The sequence below is a fragment of the Clavelina lepadiformis genome, chromosome 1 (genome assembly GCF_947623445.1).
Source record: "Clavelina lepadiformis chromosome 1, kaClaLepa1.1, whole genome shotgun sequence".
NCBI classification, from domain to species: Eukaryota; Metazoa; Chordata; class Ascidiacea; order Aplousobranchia; family Clavelinidae; genus Clavelina; species Clavelina lepadiformis.
In genome coordinates, this window is record NC_135240.1 from 14,370,803 (window position 1) to 14,395,522 (window position 24,720).

Sequence of the window (24,720 nt, forward strand, 5' to 3'; positions counted from 1 at the left end):
GCCGCATAATACCGGGCAAAGAGCCACATGCGGCTCGCGAGCCGCGGGTTGGCCAGGCCTGCCATAGTAGGATAGAAGTAAACATAAGCGGTAACCCAGATTCCTTTTTTAATCACTATTGTTACCGTAAGCATCTTACACGTAGTATTCTTTTGACACAAGAAACTCATACTTTGGGGCATAATTTCAACACAGTTGTTTAATTAAAACCAACTGAAATTTTGCGCATTAGAGTCAAAGGTCAGCTAAAATGGTTACAAAACATTAAATTCAAAACAAAAACCTAGGATTCTCGATGTTTTGCAAATGGTGAATAAACCAATTGCGGAGTTTTACAAGTTTTTCTGAAAGAGTACAGTACAATTATTTTGCCAGTCGTCGACCAAATACCTCGTTCAATTAACAACACAACGTATGCTGGTCATTTTTACAGTAACTTTGTATTTGCTCACAAGTTAAGATTTAAATCCATGTGACCGAAAAGTTACAAAAAGGCGTGGGTGACTGAGAGAATAAAAGCATTTGGGCACGCAAGCCCAAAAAGTCTATATATAACAAGGCTCCGTCATTCGAAAAAGCTCCGCCAAACGGTTTAGTTAATCACTGGACGGCACGACATACTGCAAATGTTGAACTTTACGATAAACAGGTGCAAATACACAATAACATTCAAGACGTCGTCACATAGGGCAATGAAAAAGCAGACGTCAGAGAATCTGCAAGAAAATGGAACAAAAACAACCTGTTGGAGGTTAAGCGCAGTCGTAATTAAACGAAATAAAAAAGTTGCAACTTTTGAACAAGTTGAGTTTGAAAATAAAAATATCGCTACAGAAACAGGTGCCTCAAGAGCGTCGTTCGCGGTGGGCGCGTCAACGTAACTAGTCCAGTTAATGCTGTGATTGCAATCACTTCTTCGGTGACTGTGTGCCCTCCCGTGAGGAATGGTGAACGGCTTGAGAACTGATGAATGCCTGATGCAAGGAAGAGGATGCAAAAGCTTCCGGGTGAGTTGGCATGTTCGGATGAGTGAAAATAGCAAAAGAAGGAATTGACATCGCTTGTGCGGCGCTTGGTGAAACATTCATTCGTGCCATTTGGTTGGATGCTGCCTAATAAAATAAAGAAAGATCATTACCTTACGCTACAGCAAATATAGTCAGGAAGCCCAAACAGCGCACTATGTACTTACAGCAAAATGCTGCTAGATTTATTCACCCTAAAAATATCCCAAACATAGTTTTGACCGGGACCAGGATAAAAATTTTAGGCAAAGAAATACCGACTATTTGTTTTCGCACCAAAATACCATGCATTACTTTTTTTACTTACATAAAATATACAATAAACATAATACCGTAGATAATACTACAATAAACGTTACAGAAAAATTAAAAAGTTCCGTCTCGGACATATTCTTAATCTGATCTACACAATCTCAAAATTCAATCCAATCCTGGTAAAAATTGGTAATAACTGGAATGCTTCAGAAAAACTTTGCAGCGTAAACAATTTCAAGTGTCCCATTTACGGTGGTCACTCTGTCAAAAAAATGGCATCCTCAAATTGAACCCAATCATTAAGTAATGTACAAAGCAAAGGAAGGTCCATTGCACTGAATGTTGGCATATAATAAGAGCCATTATGCCAGAAAAGCCCCAAACAGAAAAGCAAAGAGTAAACTAACTAGTTGCGCAGTGCAACAGAGTGAAAAACATTGCCATGACGTCATGAGTGGTTGATAAAGGAGAAGCATCTCAAATCTTTGCGATATGAAGGTAAAAGCCAATCACCAGATTTGCAACGTAATACAGTACTAAGAAGCAAATATGTAGAGCTAACGAAGGCCAAGAGAATAACATTTTGTGACACGCACAGCAAATAACGTAACGTAGTTGTGGTTTGAGTACACAGGATAGGGATACGGTCTTCAAACTCTTAACTTTCATTCATGAGTAATAAATTGATGTTACATTTTTTCAAGCAATTTTTGCTTTTTACTTGATCATTTTTAGATACATGTCTTTTATGAATAGATATAATTTATCTATTTGCATTGTAGGTGCAAGATACGCTAATCTGGACTCCCAGACTATCAGAAAGAGACGGCGGACGAAAACAACCATTTTATGTTAACATACTCCGGAAATTCCATCCACCTGAATGGCCGAAGGCCAAAGTTCTCCTCGTTGAGTGTGTCTTCCACCGCCAAGCATTGTCTCCCGCACAGCAGATGAAACTGGTGAAGACGAGGTACCTGACACAATTTCGACAAAATGTGAAATAAAATTAAGAAATTATTTTTATCTCACTTTCTATGAAATTAACACGACGGAGTTAAAAGCACCGATACTTAGGCGATCTTATAAGTCACAACTAGCATATTTTTTCCAGAATAAAACATTTTTAAAGGTTACATTGATTAAAAAATTATGGCACTCAAATGTAACTGGTATTAAAAAAAATGAAAAAAATCATGCAGCGCAAGGATACCTGACATCGTTCCAGGAGGAATACGAGAATCTACAGCTTTCTGGCGAACGATTCTCATGATGTTGCGTTTTTGCCGCTTTTCTGTTGGAGTGAGAGACATGACGTTGTCCAAATGCTGAGATTTTCTTTTCAGATCCTGCTCGAACTTCTTCTGTTCGGCGAGTTTCTTCTCCAGTTCTGTTAAAAAATTAAGAGGAATTGATCGGGTAAATGAACTTATTCTTGAGCAGATACAAGTGCGAATTTAGCAAAATTAAAACATAAGGGATAGATTATTCCTTGCTCTTTGCACGACCAAAAATGTTCGTATTCGAGGCTTATTCGCAATGCTCAAATTTCTTTGCCAATTTTCTCAAAAATCCTCGTGCTTTGCGATTGGCTTCATAACTTTCGTTCTTTTTCAGCTTTTCCAACAATACCAGCTCTCATTGTTCTGGTTGTTTTATATTACAGTATTAATGATCTTTGTGCAGTTTTGCAACTGGTCGGACCATTTGCAGAACTGTGAAAAAATATTTTACCATAATTTGCATGAAGAGAGCATAGAATACCGAATGCCGACAGTAAATCGATTGCGGGTAGATCGCTATGCTAATAATAACACATTTCGTTAAAATTACACAGCCGTCTCTCAAACATGAAAGTAATTTGTGGGAGAGTGTAATAGAAGTTAACAACAGAGGAGAGGAGGCAAACCGGGTAGTAAATTGACAATAATAAAAACCGTTATTAGCTTAGCCTAGAACCTAGATCCATCAACTTTGAAAATTCGAATTTTACTCCTGGCGATATATAGTGCAACTTGGGATTGATCAAGTTATCATAATAAAAAATGTAGGGAGGCTAGAACGCAAACATGCAGAGTCGAAAACATCCCTACACATGAAGTTTTACCTTGTATTGTCTGGTTTGATTCCTCGGCCTGCTTTTCGACGTTGTGCTTATGCAAAGACATCTTGTGCACGATGCTTGGAATCATCTCGAGGGAGTTAACTAAATTTGTCATGGTAACCACATCTGAAACAAAACCAGCACCACTGCCGAAATGTTCATAAAACCTTCTGAAGCTAAAATTTTAAGTATAGACAAACAAGTTTGTGGATAAAAAAAAATTGTAACTGAACTTAACAGCACATACCAAACCGATTGGACAATGGATTTTGAATAACTATTCTAGCCCAGCCTATTTCCTCCTAAAACTAGACCACTAGACCAGATTTTAATATTTGAGGTCGTTAATATAATGTGCATTTTATCCTCAAATTTGGATTATTACAGAATTATAGCACAAAGGGTATTCAAATTCTTGTTACCAGGTTTGCATGGTAAAGATATGAACTACCTATTTGCAAAATGGCCTATGTTCAGTGGTAAAATAGCAGTTTTGTCCATATGAAAAAATTGACCCACGTACACTCGCTAGCGAAAAAAAATTTCTATTTATACAGTTCACAAGTAATACCAGGTGTACTTAAAACATTTCTTTTTGTAATTAACTTCTTATCTGGACCAAGTAAATTTGGTATAATTGGTTTTAGTTTAGTACCTCACGATAAAAACTTACTACATTCCTGGTTTGTCTAATGGTAAAATATTGCCAAAATGGTTTAAGTCACTTTGGTTAGTTTTAGAATTAGTCTCACAATTGCAGATTCTACAATACCATGAAATCAAAACAATAATTACAATGTGATCTGACAAGATGTAAGAAAATATTGTAGTTTTATGACGCTTGGGGGTCGGGACTAACACGAAACCTGCTTGAAAATCAAATATACATATTGTCATAGCGTGGTAATGCAGACAAAGCAATTACTGACAACAACCTGTGACTTGGCTAATAGTGCGCCGCTGCCAAGTTAAAAAACAGGGCAATAGTGTTACGCCAACGTGTTACTATTGTGTGTAATTTCTCAGTGCTCATTGTGTGCAACTTATTTTAAAAAGTTCAACTACAGACATTAAGTTTTTAAGCACAACTTAAGCATTTTTGTGGAAGGCTATTATGTGAGACCTCCAGCCAATATTACCTTCAAGGCTTATCATGCAGGTGTGAGCGGTCTTACTACGCAGATTGGTTATTTGGGTGATGACGTCACGAACGATGTCGTCAAACAAGTCCATTCTAATTATTCCATTCCAGAACGTAGATAGATCTAACAAAAATCATCGAAAACTGAATAAGAAAGTTGACTTAGAACATACAATAGCGAAGTTAAACAATATGAGTCAATTACAACGGCCTAAGATGTAACACATAACCAACCTTGCACTTTGTCAACGGTGACTGCAACGTCTCTCATCAGCATTCCATCTAAATGTGGCGAGCCAGACAAACCCGAGTCTTCGGAACTGGAACGTTCAAGCGAATTGGCGGCATGCAGACTCCCCGCGTTACCTGAAATAGGAAGTAGCGATCGGTGACTTGTCTTATTTTGGGGACATGAAAAATGAACTGTATTGATATTTATTCGACAGTCTGGCTTTTTTGTGGTTGTCCCAGCGTCGGCATAAAGCAATAAATTCCCACTCTTTTTGCGAGACAGTAAAATCAGAGAAGATAAAAATCTCACTTTCTTGTGATTTATAAAGAGTAGACGGCAATGATCTTTTGTTCACAAACGACAAATCTTCCGAGCTGGATCGTATAGGGCCGTTGTCCAAAGATAACTGTTAAAAAACAAAAATAAATTATTGTTGTTCTGAAATTTTTGGCGATTTATCGGCAATTAAATTTATAATCCTGATATCAGCTGGCAGAGGCGAATGTGTGACAGGGCATTGAGCCTAATTCAGAATAATAAACGTCAAGGCCATTATCCAAACATGGTTTGAAGGCGATATCGATCGTGGCAGAAATGCTTCAATGTGCATCAAAATTTGTATTTGAATAAGTAAGAAAGGTTAAACCGAAAATCCTGTTGAACAAAAATGGTAATATTGCTTCAATTAAACACGGACGCTTTATGGGCATCGTTTCTACGCTATTTTGATGATGACGTGTAACGCGTTATACAAACAGATGTGCCCTTTCCTAAAAAGATGCATCATACACACGCACGCAACTGCGCGACGTTCTCTCTCGTAATCGATTAATAGAATGATTTGACGTTGTGCAACAAGTCAAATGAAACAAAGCAGAAAAAACACATTGACATATCCTTTTGTGCTGTGTGACGCTTGCTAGCGCACACAAAGAGCAACCCAATGTGGTTCGACGAACAAATCGATCCAAAACAACACACAACTTCGAATAAGCCTTGCGTCAAACGACTGATGTCCGGAGTAATGCCTATTCATATAGACGCCAAGTTTCCGTTACATGAACATTACATAACATGCGCTAATTTCCTTATATGTTTTGACGCATACCTGAATGTAGTTAAAATCACTTCCAGGAAAAAGAAAATTAAACGATTTTCACAAAGAACAAACTGGGGTTTAGCCAGGCATTCTCAAGTCCTTTGCTTCGTGACATTCAGTAAAAATCTATGTGAATTAAATATGACCACATTTCTCGTTCTCCGCGGTTTTACAGACTTAAATGACTTTACATCGGTGGTGCTCCTCAGCCCTCACGCAAGATTTCATTTACGTCATGCAAGGGCTTTGGAATACGCTGGCTTTTAATAGCGCAAAAAGTCTCAGAGGAAAGAAACGATGAATCCTCAACGCAAATAGTTTTCGCGTTACTAATCGTGACGGACAGCTGAAAATGAGTCGACCTTTCTCCACGTCGAAAACGAACGCTCCGACGCAGAATGTTATGTTTCTTTTTTAAACCGAACCTAATGTAACAAACCAAGGTGGTCAGAGCGTTACGCACACACGTACACACACACACGGCTATGTGACGTAACAGGTTTTTAAACGCGTTCAGGTTGGTTGGATTGTACGCTACTCATGACACGAGTGATATTTTAGGTACATGCAAATCCCTTTATTAGGTTCTTCGCCCAAACATCACAGAGAACATAATATTAAAGGTTGAGTTGTTTAATTTGTTTTATTATGATGATGGGGTTAAATTGCGATAGGTTTCAAAATGTTCTCAAGACAGAAAAAGCGATCCACATACAACATGCTCAAGTTATTTCTGATATACTCATAAAGCCGTCATGGGCTTCGACGAGCAAAGAATCAATACTCCCCAACTTGAAAGCTAACTGTACAAAATTTTTCGAAACCACAGTTCAACTACTGTAAAATATTACCTCTCTTGTTGGTTCCCTTGTGTCAGACTCAAACGAATAAGGTTTGTCTCCGGTATCAAAAGACGAACTTTTGTTGCTGCGACACTGATTGGAACAATTATTGTCATGATCATAGTAATTCAATTCGCCGTTTTCGATCATTTTCCTGAGAAAATCATGCATTAAAATATAACAGCAAGGGTCAACCGTTCACAAAGAAGACGTATGTAGGAACATACAAAAATCTGCTTGTGTGGGAGGCTACCAAAAAAAGCCTTTTGTTACTTATTAGCAAGCCAAAACAGCAAGGTGAAAATCAATAACGGTTTCATGTCGCTAGTGGAGGATTTTCATTTCGCATTCTGACTTCGCCCACGCTTTATTTCCAACCACACATCGTACGAGAATAGAAATGTTTTACGTAAATACAGTAATTAATAAAACTTTCACAGTTGCAAGCTAACAGAAAACATATGTGCATTTCATGAAATAACTTCTAGTCATCGCCTAAACGGATTAAATGATAGAAATATATTAGTACTAATTTAGTATAACAACGAGGTTTTGAAGTGGTTTCACACAGACATGTTCGCTATAATTTAACGTTTTCATAACGCCTCCTCTTTGTTCAACCCGTGATCGTGTCTTGCGTTGAGAGTATCTGATCTTTCATTTCAACAGATAAATACACTATCCTAAGGAGGCAAATATTTTAACGCCTTTTCATCGTGGCTTTAACGACCAATATGTTGGAATATAATTAAACTTTCTACGAAACACAGGGTAAAATACTTTGGAGAAAGGAAGCAGCTTTCAAATATCCATGTATCAAAGGGGCGATACAAAATTTCTGCAAGTTGAATGAAAAAGTCAATATCCAAAGGGCAGTTTTCACGCATAGTAACTCGCAGTAAGCGAAGTTAAACTGTAGTTTGTCCTTTTTATTGGGGGCGAAATCTGGTAGGTCTCCGCACAAGGTGAATAAACAAATATGTCTTTGTAAGTTACTATGTAAAAACTTTAACACAGTATAATTACCTAAGCATTACACCATTTATTCTGATTGCCCTTTTCCAATCTTTCAAAGTCGATTTTCCAGCAACGTTGACGAATTCTTTTGGAGTATACCACTCATCCCCGCACTGCATAACAACATAAAATAAAGGACACACAGGTGAGCAACCTAAGTTCGCGCAAGCAAAAGAAAATATCCAATGCATATTATTATGATGCATCATACACAAATACAGTATTATTAAAACTGAGTGAATGTTTTAAGTAACGCATAACACATATTATTTTTCTTCCTTAGCATGATGGACAAACCAATACAGAAACTAAGTAAGACGTCGAACAATTACCGACCTTAACACATTTGGCATTAATTCCAGGGCAAATGAATTTTTTCCAGACCAAATCGGCTTTGTTGTTGCCACACGTTATAGGGTATGAGGTGTCTTCCTTTGGTTTCGGGTGCCTACAAAGAAACCAGTAATGAACTTAAATGCGCAGAAAATGTTAACAGCAATTTAGCGCAAAAGCAAGCATACATACATGGGGTAAATAATGAAATTTCGCGGGGACAATTCTTGGTAAATTGACTTGCACACGGTGTAATTTCATAATGACATTCATAGGCGCTGCTACAATAATTCGGGTAATGTTCTCAATGGCAAACAATAGCCGCAAAAATGACATTTTAGGGTTCCTGCAGGGAAGACCGGTCGTAGAGGCAGACGTTACGTAATACGGGGAAAATTTCTCATTGGTTATTTATACCGTGAAAGCAAAATTTTTGGACTAAAACTTTAATGAGAAATATAGCAAACTTCATATCAAATATTTTCTTACACGTTTTGGAGCAAACAATTACGGATTGGACAACATATACTAGCGTATGTTAATAACATAACCAAATCTTGTGAATTTTGGATGCGATACAATCGAAATTTTTGAAAGCAAAATGGAAACTTTAGAGATTATTCAACATAGCAATACTTACATGTCTGCTAGCGAATCACCTTTAGTTAGTCTTTGAAGATTCATTGGGATAGCGTTTATAAGTGAAGACTTTTCGTGTCTGTGAAATAGAAGTATGGGGCTATTATATTAGACAATGTTACGTGAATAAAAAAACCAAATTCAAGGTTTCACAAAGGTCTTTGTGACACCAGACCAAATTCCTTTGACAAGTAAAAACAAAATTCCGTTCAGGCGTTACTATAAAAATAGCATGCAATTTAACATAATTACTTTAACAAAACAAAAACGAAGCAACATCATTTATACCTTTCACTACACATAACGTGCTGCATTCTGCTCTCGCCGTTCACGGAGGTTTGCGAAAAACTGGCTGGCGGTGTAACTGTGACGAGATGAGGGTCCTTGCCTTCAGTTCTGGGGTGTCAGAATTTATTTTTAGAAAGTTGATCCAATCAAGCTATTTGCAACTTACACGATTTATTGTAATTCGCCAAACAATCGATTAATCTGCCTTCGGGCGCCGTGAACGTACCACGTCCACCCACTTAGGCTATTAGAGCCTATTCCTGCTCTCAATACGCTTTATGCTTCACACAATAAGTATAAAAATCTATCGCAAAAACAAACACTATGAAACTGATGTAACGCCCCAGCTAAGCATTCTTAAGTAAATGGGACGTTACAAAAAGAAGTCATTACGCTATTGTTACGAAATCCTACCTCAACATAACGTTGCAAATACGCTAGGTATTCACTCGCCGCGCATAGAGCCACAAAACAAATATATAATAGTTGCGCAAACAATGAAAAATATTCTTGGTTTTCCGCTTATCTTTGTTTATATTTATATATAACTTTTCACTTGAAAACTGATCTTGCCACTTGCCATAAACTTAACCGACTAAATATCACACCAAAACAAGGTCAAACTGTCGCCTTGTCGAATGTAATAAAGCGTTTACAACCAATATATGAGCGAGTCCAAGCGCCCAAGTTACTGTAATAGCGTATGCCCGTTGTATCTTCGGAGTTGATTTGAATAGAAAGAAGTTTGAAAAAGGTGGATGTGCAAAAAAACAAGCGAGTTTCGCAATGCGCAAATTTGACCCATGATGACGCGACCCATGGCAGTGACCCAGTAGGTACTACAAAGTCAGAGAAGGCACTGGCAACAACGCGTTTCTAACTCAATGTAAGTCTATTGTACATCTATTAAATGTTACATATTTTTGATTAACAAAAAGGGGAATTAAACAAAAAAATACCTTAGCACAACTGTCTTGTCAACGCCTTCCTCTCCAATTGTTGAAGTTGGTTGTGAAGCGTCCATCGAGCGTTGACTTTGAGTGTCTGAATCCTAAAAAATAACGGGGTATTTCCAACTGACACATAACTACCATTTTTGTAGCAGTGATATACTGTTGCCAGCGAAACCAAACAAACATTAACCGATGTTTTTTTGCCTTTATACTGTACTCAGTCAAGAAGTAGAAACACAATTTGGTTTTAGTGTAAATAAATCCAGACACTATAACCAAATAGTTAAAAAACGGTCATTGATGTAGATCGGTATCAAAAACGGCAAGACCTTGTTCCACGCCATGGCTAACATTGCCAGCCTAAAAGCTCACTTTTTGTTCAAGCTGGCAAATCACCACCGTGCGGCACACTTACCCTGGATTGCTGTCTTATCAATGTGTGTGTTGATGGAAGGTGATCAGAAATTTCCATTGATTCGGTGCTTGGCATTTTAACCACGCGGGGGCTGAAAATACGTTTTAATTAATTTATATTCATTTGCAGTATCTTTACAAAATTCATTCTTACATGCAGACCTACATAAATCTGCATATCTAATTTATATTTACTCCCGTATTCGATGCTTTCCTGGTAGCGGTTCTACAAATGCATTCAGCATTTTTTAAGTCATAATAAACAAACAGGCGTTGCTTTAGCGCGCGAAAGGCTAAGTGCGGCCTTCGGGCACACATACCACCACGCAAAAATGGAAGAACAATTATGATGTCATAAAGAACGTTTCACGCATACTCGGTTGCAGGCCTAGCGTTAACTTCCTGCTAATCTTGAAGCGAACGCGAGACAGCCAATCACGCTGCTCTGGCAAGAAACAAAAAATACGTGATACGGTTTAACGCAACAATAGACGACACGCAAATGCCAATCGATGTATACCGTTAGACTGAACCACTTCTTCTGAAAACTTCTTTTGTGTAACGGAAGCGACTAGTGCTGTAATTGACACAATTCGTTACTCGCTCCTTTTTTGATATGATCCTTCGCAGCTGCTTGTCACCTCTTGACGTCAAACGCTTTGTTGATAGTGAAATGTATTTTATTGGAGGCATTTCTGATGTTTAAATGCAACTCAAACCCATAGTGTCAATGAACAGCACACGATGTATTATGGTAACTTTACACAGCGGTAGCGAGTAATTGTTGTGTCAGTACACTTCGTATGAACAAGCTCACAATTGTCGTAACATAGCCCTCAGCACATACCTTTTTTCAATTAAAGCGTCAACGCTCTTTCAAGGCAAACTTTCACAAATCGACTATGGGTGTGCGTTGCGCAAGCTTGGCTGAGCCCATGACCGCATTAGTACGTGGGTCCGTATGAGCATGCACGCTTGCGCCGATGCGTGCGTGTGCAACTTTTCTAGTAGCGTGTACGGTCTTGAGAGCGTCCGTTGTTTGAAAATGTGGGCGTTCTTCTATTTGCTCACCATAAAATAATTTTCTCTTGGTCGCTACGCCTACGAACAATTACCTCAAGTAAAAAAATTGACTCTTGTATCATTTTATATAAAAAAAAATTGATGTTACAAACATTTCCTGCTGAGTGCAAATCAAAATATAGTGTTAGATACGTCAAACTGCTAAAAGAATGTAATCTTACTGACGTCAATGAAAGAACCATACGCAAAGCGAAATAATTCAATTAAATAGTTCATAGGAAAACATAAATAATGCACACTAGCCCCACGGGAAAAGCGACGAAAATGCGAATTCGTCTTAATTCAAACGATTCGAGCCTGATGGGTCACGTGACCGAATATGGCACAGTGATGACGAGTGATTGACGTCAATACTGACCTGACATCGATCGATGCCGCCACTAAGTCATTATTTTTCACTTTCGCTAAATTCTAACGCTTTTCGTAAACTGCACAGAGTTATGTAGACTTATTGAAGAGACCGCATAATACGAGTTAGAGATCGACCTGCTTGAACTCAAAAAATGCATGTCTAATGCAGCACCAAGACACAGCATACATTAGCATGTCATTCCCACACAATTGGCGGTCGGGTTTTGCTGGCAAAGCAGCTTTAAATACCCCTGAGGAGAATTGTGCAACATTGTGACTATATTAAGGACTCAATCGCGAATGAAATCTATCAAGGTACACAAAACATGATTTGCTAAAATCAGCACAACGTTGTGCACTGCATGTTACGTGTACCATTTCTGGTTACATTGTGCCAATATGAAGTAAATACTAGCACTTTTCATAAACGATTTTTCATATTGCTTAAGGTTTCTTCAAGTGACTGATGATAAATTTGCTCTAAACAAAAGTTGACTGACAAAATGAAGTTAACAACATGTTTTTAAATAAAATCACGTTATTCGGTGAAGATGTACACCACCTTCACTGTAAAACATGCAATTATGAAGGAAAATGCGCAACTCACAAAGAATTGTTCATAAATTCCACTTTTCCTAATAACTCCTAGCATAGGTATTCTTCACTTAATATTATGGGGTATAATCATAAAAACTAAAATAAAACACCATCAGTCACAATTTGTGTTATACTGTTATAGTTAGTGAGTCATTCTGAAAGAATCCTAAAAAATGATTGTAAAAAATCATTAACTCCAAATAATTGCTTAAGGACAGTTGAGTTAATTTTGTTTTTACATGTATAGACACATTCAAACTACCTGAAACAAGCCTTCATTTAGTTGGGGTAGTGATGCATAAAGCAAAGTTTTGTATGCTCATCACCTTACCTCTTATAATGCTGTGCAGGTGAACCTATCATAGGAAGATGAGTCTGTTGTGGACTTGCATCAGCTGCTACAGTTCCAATTTGGATTTGAGGAGAGTCTGCAAATTAACAAACCATGCTTACACTACAACACACAACTACTTCATATGCAGATAGCAAATTCATGTCTACCAACCGCTTAACTTGACCTGTTTTTTCATAACCTAATAACATTTGGCAACAAAAAAATCTATAATCATGATAACATATCTAAAAAAATCAATCACATGTATGCAACAATTTAAACCACAGTTTACTGTTATCATTAGTCATACATGATAAAAATGTTAAAACACAAGAGATCAACACTACTGTCTATGTGTGAACTTCATCAACTGTTTGACTGAAATGAAATAGTTTTGCTAGACAGCATTTATTTAATCTTATAGCTTCTCCCAAGAGACATGTCAGGAAGATGCACAGTCACACAGCAAATTAAGAAAACTTTTTGCAACTATTATAATAAACTGGATGAGAATTTAGTGAGCAATGTTGGCCAGCAATCCTGAATACCATAGCTTATTCATCAAAGTAGAAAATATTGCATGTAACGAAAACTGACACAAAAGTATTGTACAATAATGTTTGGCTATAAGGCAGACCTTTTCCAAAAAATTTGTTTTACCAGAATAGAAGATGCATACCTGGTGCAGGAGTTAAATTAAGGTTAGCAGTAGAGATGGCAGTTGCAACTATATTTGAGGTTGTTGGGGATGATTTATCCATTGTTTGTAACAAGAGCTTTGTTTAATTTCTAAAAAGTAACTGGTATTCCAACCTATAACGTTATGTTCGCGACACCATTTAACTATTTTCTACCAGATTTACAATATACGGTATACCAGAAGAAAACCTGCAATGCAAAAAGACACTGTCAAAAGTTTTAAATGCATAAAACATTTAACAAGTTATCACCAAGTAATATTATATTGTAGAATATACATTTGCGCTAAAGTACCAGCATGATGTTTAAATGTCAAGTAAATTTCTCTAAACAGGTATTTAATTATATTATACAACCTATGCTATGGTAACGTATAGTTTTCATCAAAAACTTAGACATATTTCTCCTCATTTGCAAAATGCACAGCTCAGTTATATTGAGTAATTTTGTTGTAATGAAAAGTATCATTAATGGGAAATAAATATAAGTAATATCATATTATTATTGCTTAAACCTACAGAAATTAGCACCACCACTATAAACAAAATAACTGCCTCCTTCTCTATTGACCGCAACTTAATCATCTAAAATGTTAGAGATAATGCTACAGAAATGATACTTCTTACAACAATACGGTTCTCATACATGCTGGTGCAGCATAAATACATCAATAAAAAGTACAAGAAAAAGCATCAAAGAAGCAAAGCATCTTCCAGTTTCTTCATGACTCCTAACAGTCTCCAAGACATGATATTTAATTAATTATTGTTTTAACCCAAGCATACCTTATTTTGTTTATTGTTTCTAAGATGTATTGGTATAAAATTATTATTATATATAGGTGTCCAACAATCACTCAGATTACATGTTGATTAATTGCTATTACTCCTATTAGCTTGGTGATTCTCCTGCACAGAACTGTTTTCAATGCGACTTTTCAACAGCCCACAAACTATAGTTTTCTAAAACAATAGAACTCACAGGTAATGACTATTTCCCTCTTCTGAGCCCACTGTAACCTCTCCAGAAGGACATGATGGCAGAAGCTTTTGGGGTTCCCTATACAATTCATGATGTTTCACCATTTCTGCCAGCTTACCAATAATAAAAAAAAAATAAGTCAGATGGTTAGCTAGCTAGCCAACAATTAATACATCTACGCCCAATTTCAAACTGTTTTAAATTGTGATTTGTGAACACATAATCACCATTTGTGAACAGATAAATCTCATTTTCGCTAATTTCATATTTTTTATACTACTCTCACAGAAAACTGACCCAAGTGCTAATGATTGATATTTCAACATTACAATGCTTCTCTCCAAACATTACTTTTACTTTTCTCTTACTAACTGTCAAATTCTTAATACTGTTATACACCAACCTTTTCAAGTTAGGGAGGAAAATAGAAAAAGTGCTCTTAGTGTTAAATTGGTATATAAAAAATTTGAAAAAAACATAATTGGGTGTGAGATGCCCAGATTGCCTTAGCAGATTTGAAGTACCAGATAAGCAAGGAAATCATGCTTATGCTTGCTACATCAATGATAAATTCCAACCATGTTTTTTTTTGTTAAAATCACTAAACATTCTTTTAAACCATTCCACCACCTTTCAGGTTTTTCATAACACAACTGAAAATGTTAGAGCTTTGCTGCTGTTTGCTTACTTTATGCAACATTAAGAATCAGCCGAAATATGCCTGCAAAACTAATATCTGAGAAAAACAAAATTGGTCAATATTCATGTTAGGATTCAAATTTATCTTTTTAGAATATCAGCAAAAATAGACGAAACGAAATACTATTAACTTACTTAACTAAAGTTGGAAATAAGTATCACAAACAAAATTTCAAAGTCATGAAAAGTAACAATAATGCTTCAAACGTAAAAAATATTCCTATTTACATATTAGTAGATATTATGGGCTCTTAGACATTCACAATATACATTGATGCAATGTTACATTTAGTTTGCAATTATGTACTACGACAAATAACTGCAAATTATTCACAGCCTGAATTTAAAAAATACTAAAATATGTATCTTTCGTCAGCACAGAAGCACCACGTATCAGACCCACCACCCAATCTTCACAAAGACCTTATACCATCAAAAACAGAAACGTGATTTAAAAGTGACATCCATATGCCCCAGTATATACATGCAAATATAACTCGGTATTCAATTTAAAATTGCATCATTTATAAAATGAAGTTGACTATTTCAATGTAAGTAGGTAACACAGGACTTCAGTTTTTAAGATACACGGCCAGTAAGGAACCTAAAGAAAGCGATGCAAAAAGTTTATTTTTAGTTCATTTCATTAAAATTGAGATTAAATTGCAAAACAACAATTGAGGTTAAATTCAGATTACGATGTCATAAGTTTTAAGTTAGGTTAACAAGGAGCAAATAAAAATATTTTGAAACGTACAATTTTTCTAACAAAATAGTCACAGTTTGCATATATGCATGTAAAAATTTCCTGAAAGAATAAATGAAAATTTACAACTGCCCGCTGCTTAACATGTTGAAACCACTGTTTAAAAAGTGTACTGATATGACAGGTAAGTTCGGTAGGCCTATAATAAGATAACGTACCAAAATAATCTTCTCTTATAAGTGTACATATTTGCAACCTATGGGGACTAAGGTGTAAAGAAATCTTCTCAAGAAGTCTTAAACTGTTTTATAATATTTAACTTAAATTGTAAACAGTAGAATCAACTTTATATGACCACGGATAATAAAACCACCTGCTTTATATGACCATTTTGTTACGGTCACTAATTTTGCCATATAAAATTCTCCGTTTACTATAATCAGTCTTCGAATATTATGACCAATTTTTCCATCTTTTTCTATCAATTTTTTATGTCAGTTATGCAAGTTGACAGTGAAATTGTGCCACATGTATTCTCAATTCACCTACTGACGTACGGTATTGTAGCAGTTTCGGTTATTATGACCGCAATAAGGTCCTAGGGTGGTCATAAGCGGAGTCTATACTGTATTATATGTAGGATAAAACTAAATTTATTAATCTATTAAACTAAATTTGTGTTAATTTTACATACATCAGTACGGTACAGTAGCCTAAGCTAGGCATACAATTAAGTATTAGGCCTACCTATGTCAGCAATCTTGGTCTAGTATACAAGTGCACAACCAAAGGATCCCTTTGTACACTAGCCTAGACCCCAGCTACTCAAACTGTCATGTCATCTGCATAGTTTTGCACTCGAAGAGTAGACCAAGTCAACCCTCAGGTAATGTTGATCGGTGACGGTAATCCTTAGCATACTGGGAATTATTGTATTTCTCTTTCTTTAGTCCTTCAACCCCAATAGAAAAGGCTGCGCTATCGCGGAATGCTGAAACAGGCTACTCTGACTAGACGGCCTCAGCACTTCTACGCTGCCACGAAATTGTGCGGATGGTACTGTAGAACACAGCGCAGCGCATTAAAGTGACGTGACGAACCAAAGACGTTTCTAAACGTCGATTGCGACTTGAGTATGCACGTTCACACAATCACACCAGCCATAAAAAGCGTACTAGCGTCAAGGCTTGAAACTGCGCGGTTTACTTTTTTGTACAAAAGTGATACGTATGAGTCGTTCCTTATTGTCTAAGACCTGAATTAAGTTACGAGATGTCAATAATTTCAGAACATGACAATGATTTACCACCAAACTGCTACAGCCCCACAAACTGGGTTATGGGTTTAGTGACCGCGCTCGTTGTTACTAGCAATTATTACCTTAATTTTTTTAAACAAGTTTTAAGGCTTTTCGGCTTAGTCACTTTTTCCTGTTCATTGACGCGTGCTAATAACATCTCGATCGATCTTTTTGTCCCCATCGCGCTTTTAACTTAAAAGAAAATGACTGATTGATTGAACTATAACCAAGCGAGAATGTCATCTGGTGTGAAATGCTTGTGTCAGTGACATCTAGCACAGTTGGGTATTATTTGTTTCTGTTTACAAAGGTACAGTACTACATTTTGTAAAAGATTATGCAAATCGTAAAACTTAACAAGCAAACCTTTATCAATTGAAAAGATGTTGTAGCGCCCCGCTTGTCGCTACAACAAAATATGTTATCAGTTATCACTAGGGCAACCAGTTTTTTGATCTAAAAAGTTAAAATTTTGACCTTATTTTGAAAAACGCTATACTGATAGTCTCTACACTGTCTACAGCAACTTTCTAATCTAAAGTAGCATTTAAAATTGACAAAATGCTTTTCTAGTGTTGACTTTTTTTCGTTTCTGCGTATTAAGATTGACAACTTGCAGTTTCAAATGCAATGCCTTCACATCGTGACGTCACCAGACGCGCTGAAAGGCCTTCCCTCTCTTTGTGGCTTTGGTTCTAAGTATAATTTGGGGCACTGGAATCGTTTGCGGTACAAGAAAAGAGAAAAACGGAAAAATAATATTACAAAATGGTTACAAAATTACAAGTTTAATAGATTTTGACCTAAAAAGAAGACCTAAAGAAACAATTTGACCGTATTTTGACCTAACGTAACATTTTGACTTTATTTGACCTAATAACTTCTATAGCACACGTCGTACAAAGCTGAAATTTGTTTTGTGCTTGTTTGATAGCATTTTGAGCAGGTTAAAAAAAATTGACCATATTGACTTTTGGTTGCCCTAGTTATCACAAATGAGAAGGTACTTCCACAGATTACTTCGTAAACGCACAACTGCTTACAATCTTTGAGTTGTGAACTGGCCACGTTTGTTTGGTTGGAACTAACCAGAGGCATGCGAAGACCACCTCCGTACAGTGTTCACTGGACGTTCAAAATTTAGTACTTTTGCGCAGTGAAGGTAAAATCACCAAACGAAATCGAAAATCTTGGCTTCAAAGGCAACTTAATTTGACAATTTATCTTGGACTACCTTTTTTCTTTGACCTCTGACTGTCATGGTAAACAAAACGTAATGTAACGAAAATATTAGTATAGAAAGCGTTTGTTCTGCGCCAAACAAACTCGGACATTCATTTAAACATGAAAATATCACACCTTGCTTTTCCTACTCATTAACTGGTTGTGAGCATGCATTTTATTGTGCTATAACTACAGCGGTTAGCATCGCAACTTTCGCTCTCCATAGTTAATGGCGAAAAACAAACAATACAAATGAGTAAACTGTAGAGTGTAGAGTGTAGACAGTGTAGAAGAGGAATCATACAGCAAAGTTTAGCAACAGCCGTTACTGCAACGCGCCAGTAGCCCGTGAAATTTATTTACTTCTTATAAAGGTTTATTTAGCAATGCAACAGTAACGGTTGGTTTATTTTTTGCTATTAACTTTGGGACATAAGTTATATAGGCCTAAAACTTAGTCGTAAATTTGTTGCAACAAAATAAAACGGAAATATGGTGGTATGGTATGATAATGGAAAGTCCTAGGAAAGTCTTTGCATGACTTAAATCCAACGATGATTCCTTATCGCTCGAGCCCCGCTTACCAAGCTAGCCTTTGTGCAAGTTCCGATTGTCACAACATCTTGTACATTGACTCAGTGATTTTTTATACTATTGCTCGAATTTAGAACTGTCCACTATGTCCACTGAACACGAGCAAGAGTCGATACTGCCTTGCCCAAGGGCATTACAACGGTAAGGCGCCACTGGATATCGACCACGGAACCTGAGCCGCATTTATTGCGAGGCCAGCGCTCGCACCACTCGGCTATCAAGCTTACATGATGATGATGGTATTTTAAGATGATGTTCGATATTCGTATAATAGCCTACCACTTGTATAGCAAGGAAGCCTTAGGTCCACAAAGAAACGGAAACATATAGTATGAATTAAAGCGTTCATCAAAATCTATTTTATACGATACTGTATTATCTATATAAATTTTGAGTGCGGATATTTTTGTATTTCAATCGTGAACACGCAAAAGTTAAGCAACCCTGGCAAAACAAAATAAATTAATCACACATCTTCCAGAGTCCGCAAAATAAATGATATGAACAAAGTTACTGAAATTTGTTTTCTCTTCGCTTGTTCATCATACATATGTAAGCAATAAATCTCATTTTGATGTGTAGGATATTAATATTACGTATAGCCTATAACTAAATTATCATAAGTATGCCTATATGCATGTTTTTTTACATTTTTTTTTAGCTCAACGGGTTTGATTCTTTTTTGTGAAAATCCAAGCATATGGTAAGCAAAATAGCCAACCATGTTTATTCACACGCATACGTATAGGTACCTCTATACCAGGGGTGGCCAAACTGCGGCTCTCGAGCCGCATGCGGCTCTTTGAGCCTTTGATTGCGGCTCTTTAATGAATTTGCGTTGATGAATTAGACATGCATTTTCCTGTCTAGACGAGTTGTTTGATTAGATTATGAAACAATGCGTTCTATCACACGTAGTAACAATGGACTCATTGTTAGTAATAATCAAATTACACTCCAAAAAGTACGTTATTGTACAGAAGTGTGCTAACTTGTACACTGTAGTTACGTAAACTGTCAGATTGAAGCTGTACGTCAGGGCTGACCTAGTTTTAAGTCTTGGTTACGGTTATAATAATAATTGCAAAAAGAGTTGGTGAAGCCCAGTTGGAGACTCATAGTCATAGTATCACCACGCAACACTAATGTTAATCAATAGCTACACTTTTTTGTGAGTGAATAAATTCGTGTTTTTTATTGTGTTTTTGTTGTGGCTCTTTTAAAACTGGAATATGTTATATGCGGCTCGAGCATGAAGCAGGTCTGGCCACCCCTGCTCTATACTCTATATTTATGCAAATACACATAATGTCTGCCAATTATCCTATGCACTTTCACACTCTTTTCCGTTTTAATTTTATTATTTCTGTTACTGTAGACGTATTCTACGTCAGTTTAAATCGTGTGAATTTAAATGGTTCCCTCGCACCCTCTACGTCCTCTACGATATATTGCTACGTTTCCTGCACTTTCAATTGATTGCACTAATTTTTACGCGGCAAAAACCATTGACAATGATGCTATTTTCTGCACAGACAGCGGTGGCTTCAGATTTGGGGGAAAGCCGAGACGAGGTATGGCGCGACTTAAGTTTGGGGCCCCCATAAATTAGGGAGATGTGGCAATCTATCCTGGGGGTTGAATTTTGAAAATTTTGAATCTATATGATCTAAAATGCATAACATTTTTACTTTTCTTTCAAAAAACAAACTGCTTGAGATTTCTTAGTTCATTTCTTTTCAGTTTAAATTCCCAGGTAATCTGCAATTTTGAGAAAAAACAAAATTTTATGTAGCCTACACCACCGCTTCGCGCATGTTGGCCGATTATATCGATAACACTTAAGAATTCGAACCTCATAGAACTTCAATTCAGTAGCTTTGAGATGTGTCTTTATGAAGGAATTGAGAGTCCAACTTTTACAACAACGACCAAATGTAGGAGTTCAGTAGCTCATGTTTCAATCGTGTAGAGTAGAGAATTTTTGATTTGCAAATATGTTTTTTAACCTGGTTAATGCAATTCCGTGCTTAATTTCTAGCTGACATTTTCCATCAACTGTTAACAGAGTAGCGAGATGATTGAACTTTCTTATTTCCTCAATTACAGTGAGGGGCAAGACCAAAAACAAGTTGACCTTAAATCAAAGGGTAGTTGTCAGCCAGTATAAGCTTACTGGAGGATAAAAAGAGTTTTACTAATATGTAGTGGTTAAGCAGATTTAGCTTATTAAGGCTTGGCTTGTTAAATAGATAAACCTTGTTACTTGTCAAATACTTATCGGAAAATAAGTATCACAGAAATTCCATCCTTGCCGGGCGTTGTTTTGCAGGCAGTTCATCCTTTTCGGACGTAGTAACGCAAGCACCCGGGAGGTCCTGCCAGCTTGAATGCTGAAATTGGGGTGTTGAACAGGAAAGAATTAGCCAAGCTTTGCGGAGCAACAGTGTGGCAGTCCCTGCCGATGAAGTTCTTTTTGTGTTCTTCCGACAAACAGTCTTCTACCATGAAAGTCGATAAAAGAACGCCGGCTAAAAGAAATTTTTTACCGTTGTCAGAATCTAGTACGAGAGCGACTCCAGTCTGATAACACGAAAACTTCTCTTAACTCCTTATGAGTTGCATGTCTTTCTCTGCAGCACTTTCGCAGAGATCGATCGGCGAATAAATAAGAAAATAAAACTGTATTGAAACAGTCACGAACTTAAGAAACAAATCATTGACTGAATGAATTGACAAACGGTTAACAAAACATAAAGCAAGGCACTCAACCTCAAATAACTAACGAATGAATATTTAGAATTTGGTAAAACAAAGAAATTTAAGAAAATTGTCCATGGGGTGGTGGTAACATGGTGTCAATTCAAACCATCACAAATGCAACGTTTTTGAGCCACAACCCTTTGTTCTTTTTGTCTGACACATTTCCTTGTTTATAACTACAGTCGACTCCGCTTAATTCGGACACTTTGGTTCCGCTCACTTTTGGCCGAATTAAGCGGAGAAACGGCTTTGTCCGAATTAAGCGGAAAATCGATTGTTCATTTCATGGTCATGCGTAAAGGCAAACAACGCATTTAAAATACTGTACTGTTGCGTAATAAATGAATTGCACCTGCGCTATACTGCAGTAATTGGCACTGATCGCATAAAACGCACAAGAGTACGAGTAAATGAGTACGCATAAAACGCACATTCTGAGCCGCTTCCTCTCTGTCTTTAAACCTCGTCCACGAAGCATAGTCTCTTCACGTTGTTCACGCAGATTTGCATCATTTTTCTGCCAATCTTGCAAAGTACGTTTTGATATCCCCACCAACGCAACTAACTGCCGAACTATCAAAGGAAGCGTCGTCATTTTTTTCTTCGTTTACTTTAGTGAGCAATTTCACTTTTTCTTCTAAACTTTTCTGTACCATTCTGTTCTACAAGATGGTCGCAATGGTACCGAAGTAAAAAAGCGACTATGAAGCTGGCACGGCGTTATATGAATTCATTGTCGATTGTTACCGCATTAATCGTCATTGTTTCACCATAATCACTCATAATGCAACTGCATCTTGTGTTAAAACCAACCAAGTACTGTTTATTGTTTCATAACCTAACGATGTAACGATAGGAATTGCGAACCTGTGTCCGAATTAAGCGGAAAATTGTCCGAATTAACGGGAGTTTTTTACGTTCAATTTTTACTTTTGTTCCGTTCCCGAGCATTTTGGCCGAATAAAGCGGTTGTCCGGGTTATCCGGTGTCCGAATTAAGCGGATTCGACTGTACTTATTAACTACAATCTATATGAAAACATATAGGACTAGCAAGCGGGTATACGGCGTTTCAAAAGTGTAGGAGAGAGTCGCCCATGATAGCACACTTTTCGGAAAACGCGATAGGTTTTGGCTACGATAGTTTTATTGAATTTTCTTGTTGTTTATTGAGCGATTTACAAAATAAAAATGACTTTTTTGCCCCATTTTGGATAACCATCGTAAACCAAGATGAGATGGCACGCATCAATCTTTAATATAGTAAAATCTTACTTTAATTAAGCTATAACTTAATCTTAGAAAATTTCCTTTTGAAATAAAATTTGAATTGATTTTTGTCGTTTGAAAATTTGAATAATTGTCGAACAGACGAATAAATTGATTGATCAATAAAACAAACAACGAAATACGATCTTTTAAAAATATGTGTGGCCATTTCTTTCTAGCGTTTATCGTTGTTAAACATGAAAAATAATTAGTTTTTCTTGGCATACTATGGCAGGCAAGCTTTATATTTTGCTTGGTATACAGGCCACAACGTCAAAATATTTTGTTTCCATTTTAAGTATAGGCAGCCCTTGTAATTTACCTACTAAATTTGAAAATGTGTTAATTTGATTATGCTTCCAAAGCTTTTTAGTTGTGTTGTATATGAGGTCCTTTTCAAATTGAGTTTTTCCATTTTGTAAGATGATTTCTAAAATATGTTAAGCGTGTCAGGTTTGGTAGAAAAACAAATTTCCCATATAATATTTTCTCTAACAGACAAGAACGTTGTGTTCGTTCTATATGTAACCTTACGTATTCTGTATTTTTTCGTTCGTTTCATAATAAATGTTGATAAATTTGTGTTAAACCTGGTACCAATACAAACGCATTGATAAAAACTGAGTCGAACGTAATAAAAACATAGAAATTAGTCTCAACATTGGCTATAGGATATTTTTTGACCAAGTTTTTAGAAACTTTTGATTCCCCTCTCTCAACGCAATCCTACATATACGCCACTGTGCAACGGTTTCGGTATTTTCAGGATTTTTGCACCGAGTATTTGATTTTTGTGCTTTTAAAAATTTACAGCTCATTGTTAGATTGTTAAATAGAGATTATTGTTACACACTATAAACGTTGTTTACAATCTTTCGTTTCACTTGACTTCGGCCTGACTGTAACCATTTAATTGCGTATGTTGACTTGACTTTCGTTGTTGTATAACAAACAGCAAACAAACACTGTTGTTGAAGTATGCAGTAAAAACATCTTTTTATTATATGCGGGACATTACAAAGATATCGCCTAGTTACCTTTATTGAAATATTTTGGGTTTGGTGGCCGTGCTAATTACTTCCCTCGTTGTAGCACCACTATAATTTACGCATTGCACGTTTCAAGTCCTCGGGGCTTTGCCGCTTTTTCCCGTTCATTGATTGTTGGTGAGGGTACTTCTTGTGTGACCGTCCTACAATGAGGTTAACACCATAATTTTCGCTCCCCACAGTCAATGCCGAAAAATAGACAATCCAAAAAATCCTTTTAACTTGGGATGAGGAGGATTTGAATATGTTTTTGTCTGGTAAGGAAGGTAGAGTGAATTAAAAACATTACTTTGTATATAAGCACTAGCGTATTTAAAGGGGGTTCATTGGCCCTGTTTCACGATCCCAAATTTTTGGGCCATAGGCATTTTTGCGTCTTGATATTCTTGGATTGTCGTATTTTCGCGAATCCTTGTCGACTCTGACCGAAGAACGTTGCAATTGCAAATACACAAAGCTCTCCTCTTAATTGCGTTCCCTTTTAGAAGAAACACACAAACTTTGCGGCGCCGCTGGTAACTTCCTACTCTTCAGCTGCGCCGCAGCGCACTGTTTGAGAACTACTGCGGTATTTGATTCAAATATGAAAAACTTAAAGTTTTTTCACTGTTTCAACTGTAATAATGATGGCCTTAACAGAGATACCGGTTTCATCGGACTGTATAAATAGATACTTTGATTTTTAATATACTATAATCCACAATTTTATTCATTTACTTACAATGTTTAT

The 24,720-nt window shown here is 36.7% G+C and overlaps 1 protein-coding gene across 6 annotated transcripts; it reads right to left on the minus strand.

The window, feature by feature from the left end:
- Window positions 1-181: 181 nt before the first annotated feature.
- LOC143462155 (glucocorticoid modulatory element-binding protein 1-like) lies at window positions 182-16,873 on the minus strand. Of its 6 annotated transcripts, XM_076960390.1 has the most exons (18): window positions 16,540-16,870; window positions 14,388-14,500; window positions 13,387-13,595; window positions 12,705-12,801; window positions 10,344-10,434; window positions 9,935-10,026; window positions 8,976-9,083; window positions 8,689-8,766; window positions 8,052-8,163; window positions 7,725-7,828; window positions 6,708-6,852; window positions 5,067-5,163; window positions 4,760-4,891; window positions 4,524-4,649; window positions 3,388-3,510; window positions 2,494-2,670; window positions 2,142-2,257; window positions 182-1,112 (listed from the first exon to the last, which is right to left on the minus strand). In XM_076960390.1, exons 3-18 carry the CDS (start codon window positions 13,466-13,468, stop codon window positions 909-911), a joined length of 1,884 nt encoding a protein of 627 aa, XP_076816505.1. In that variant the 5' UTR covers window positions 13,469-13,595; window positions 14,388-14,500; window positions 16,540-16,870; the 3' UTR covers window positions 182-908. The 6 variants fall into 6 exon arrangements, with proteins under 6 accessions (XP_076816505.1, XP_076816427.1, XP_076816350.1 ...); XM_076960312.1 differs by having other exon boundaries at window positions 14,388-16,870; XM_076960235.1 differs by having other exon boundaries at window positions 13,387-16,870.
- Between the last annotated feature and the right edge of the window lie 7,847 nt (window positions 16,874-24,720).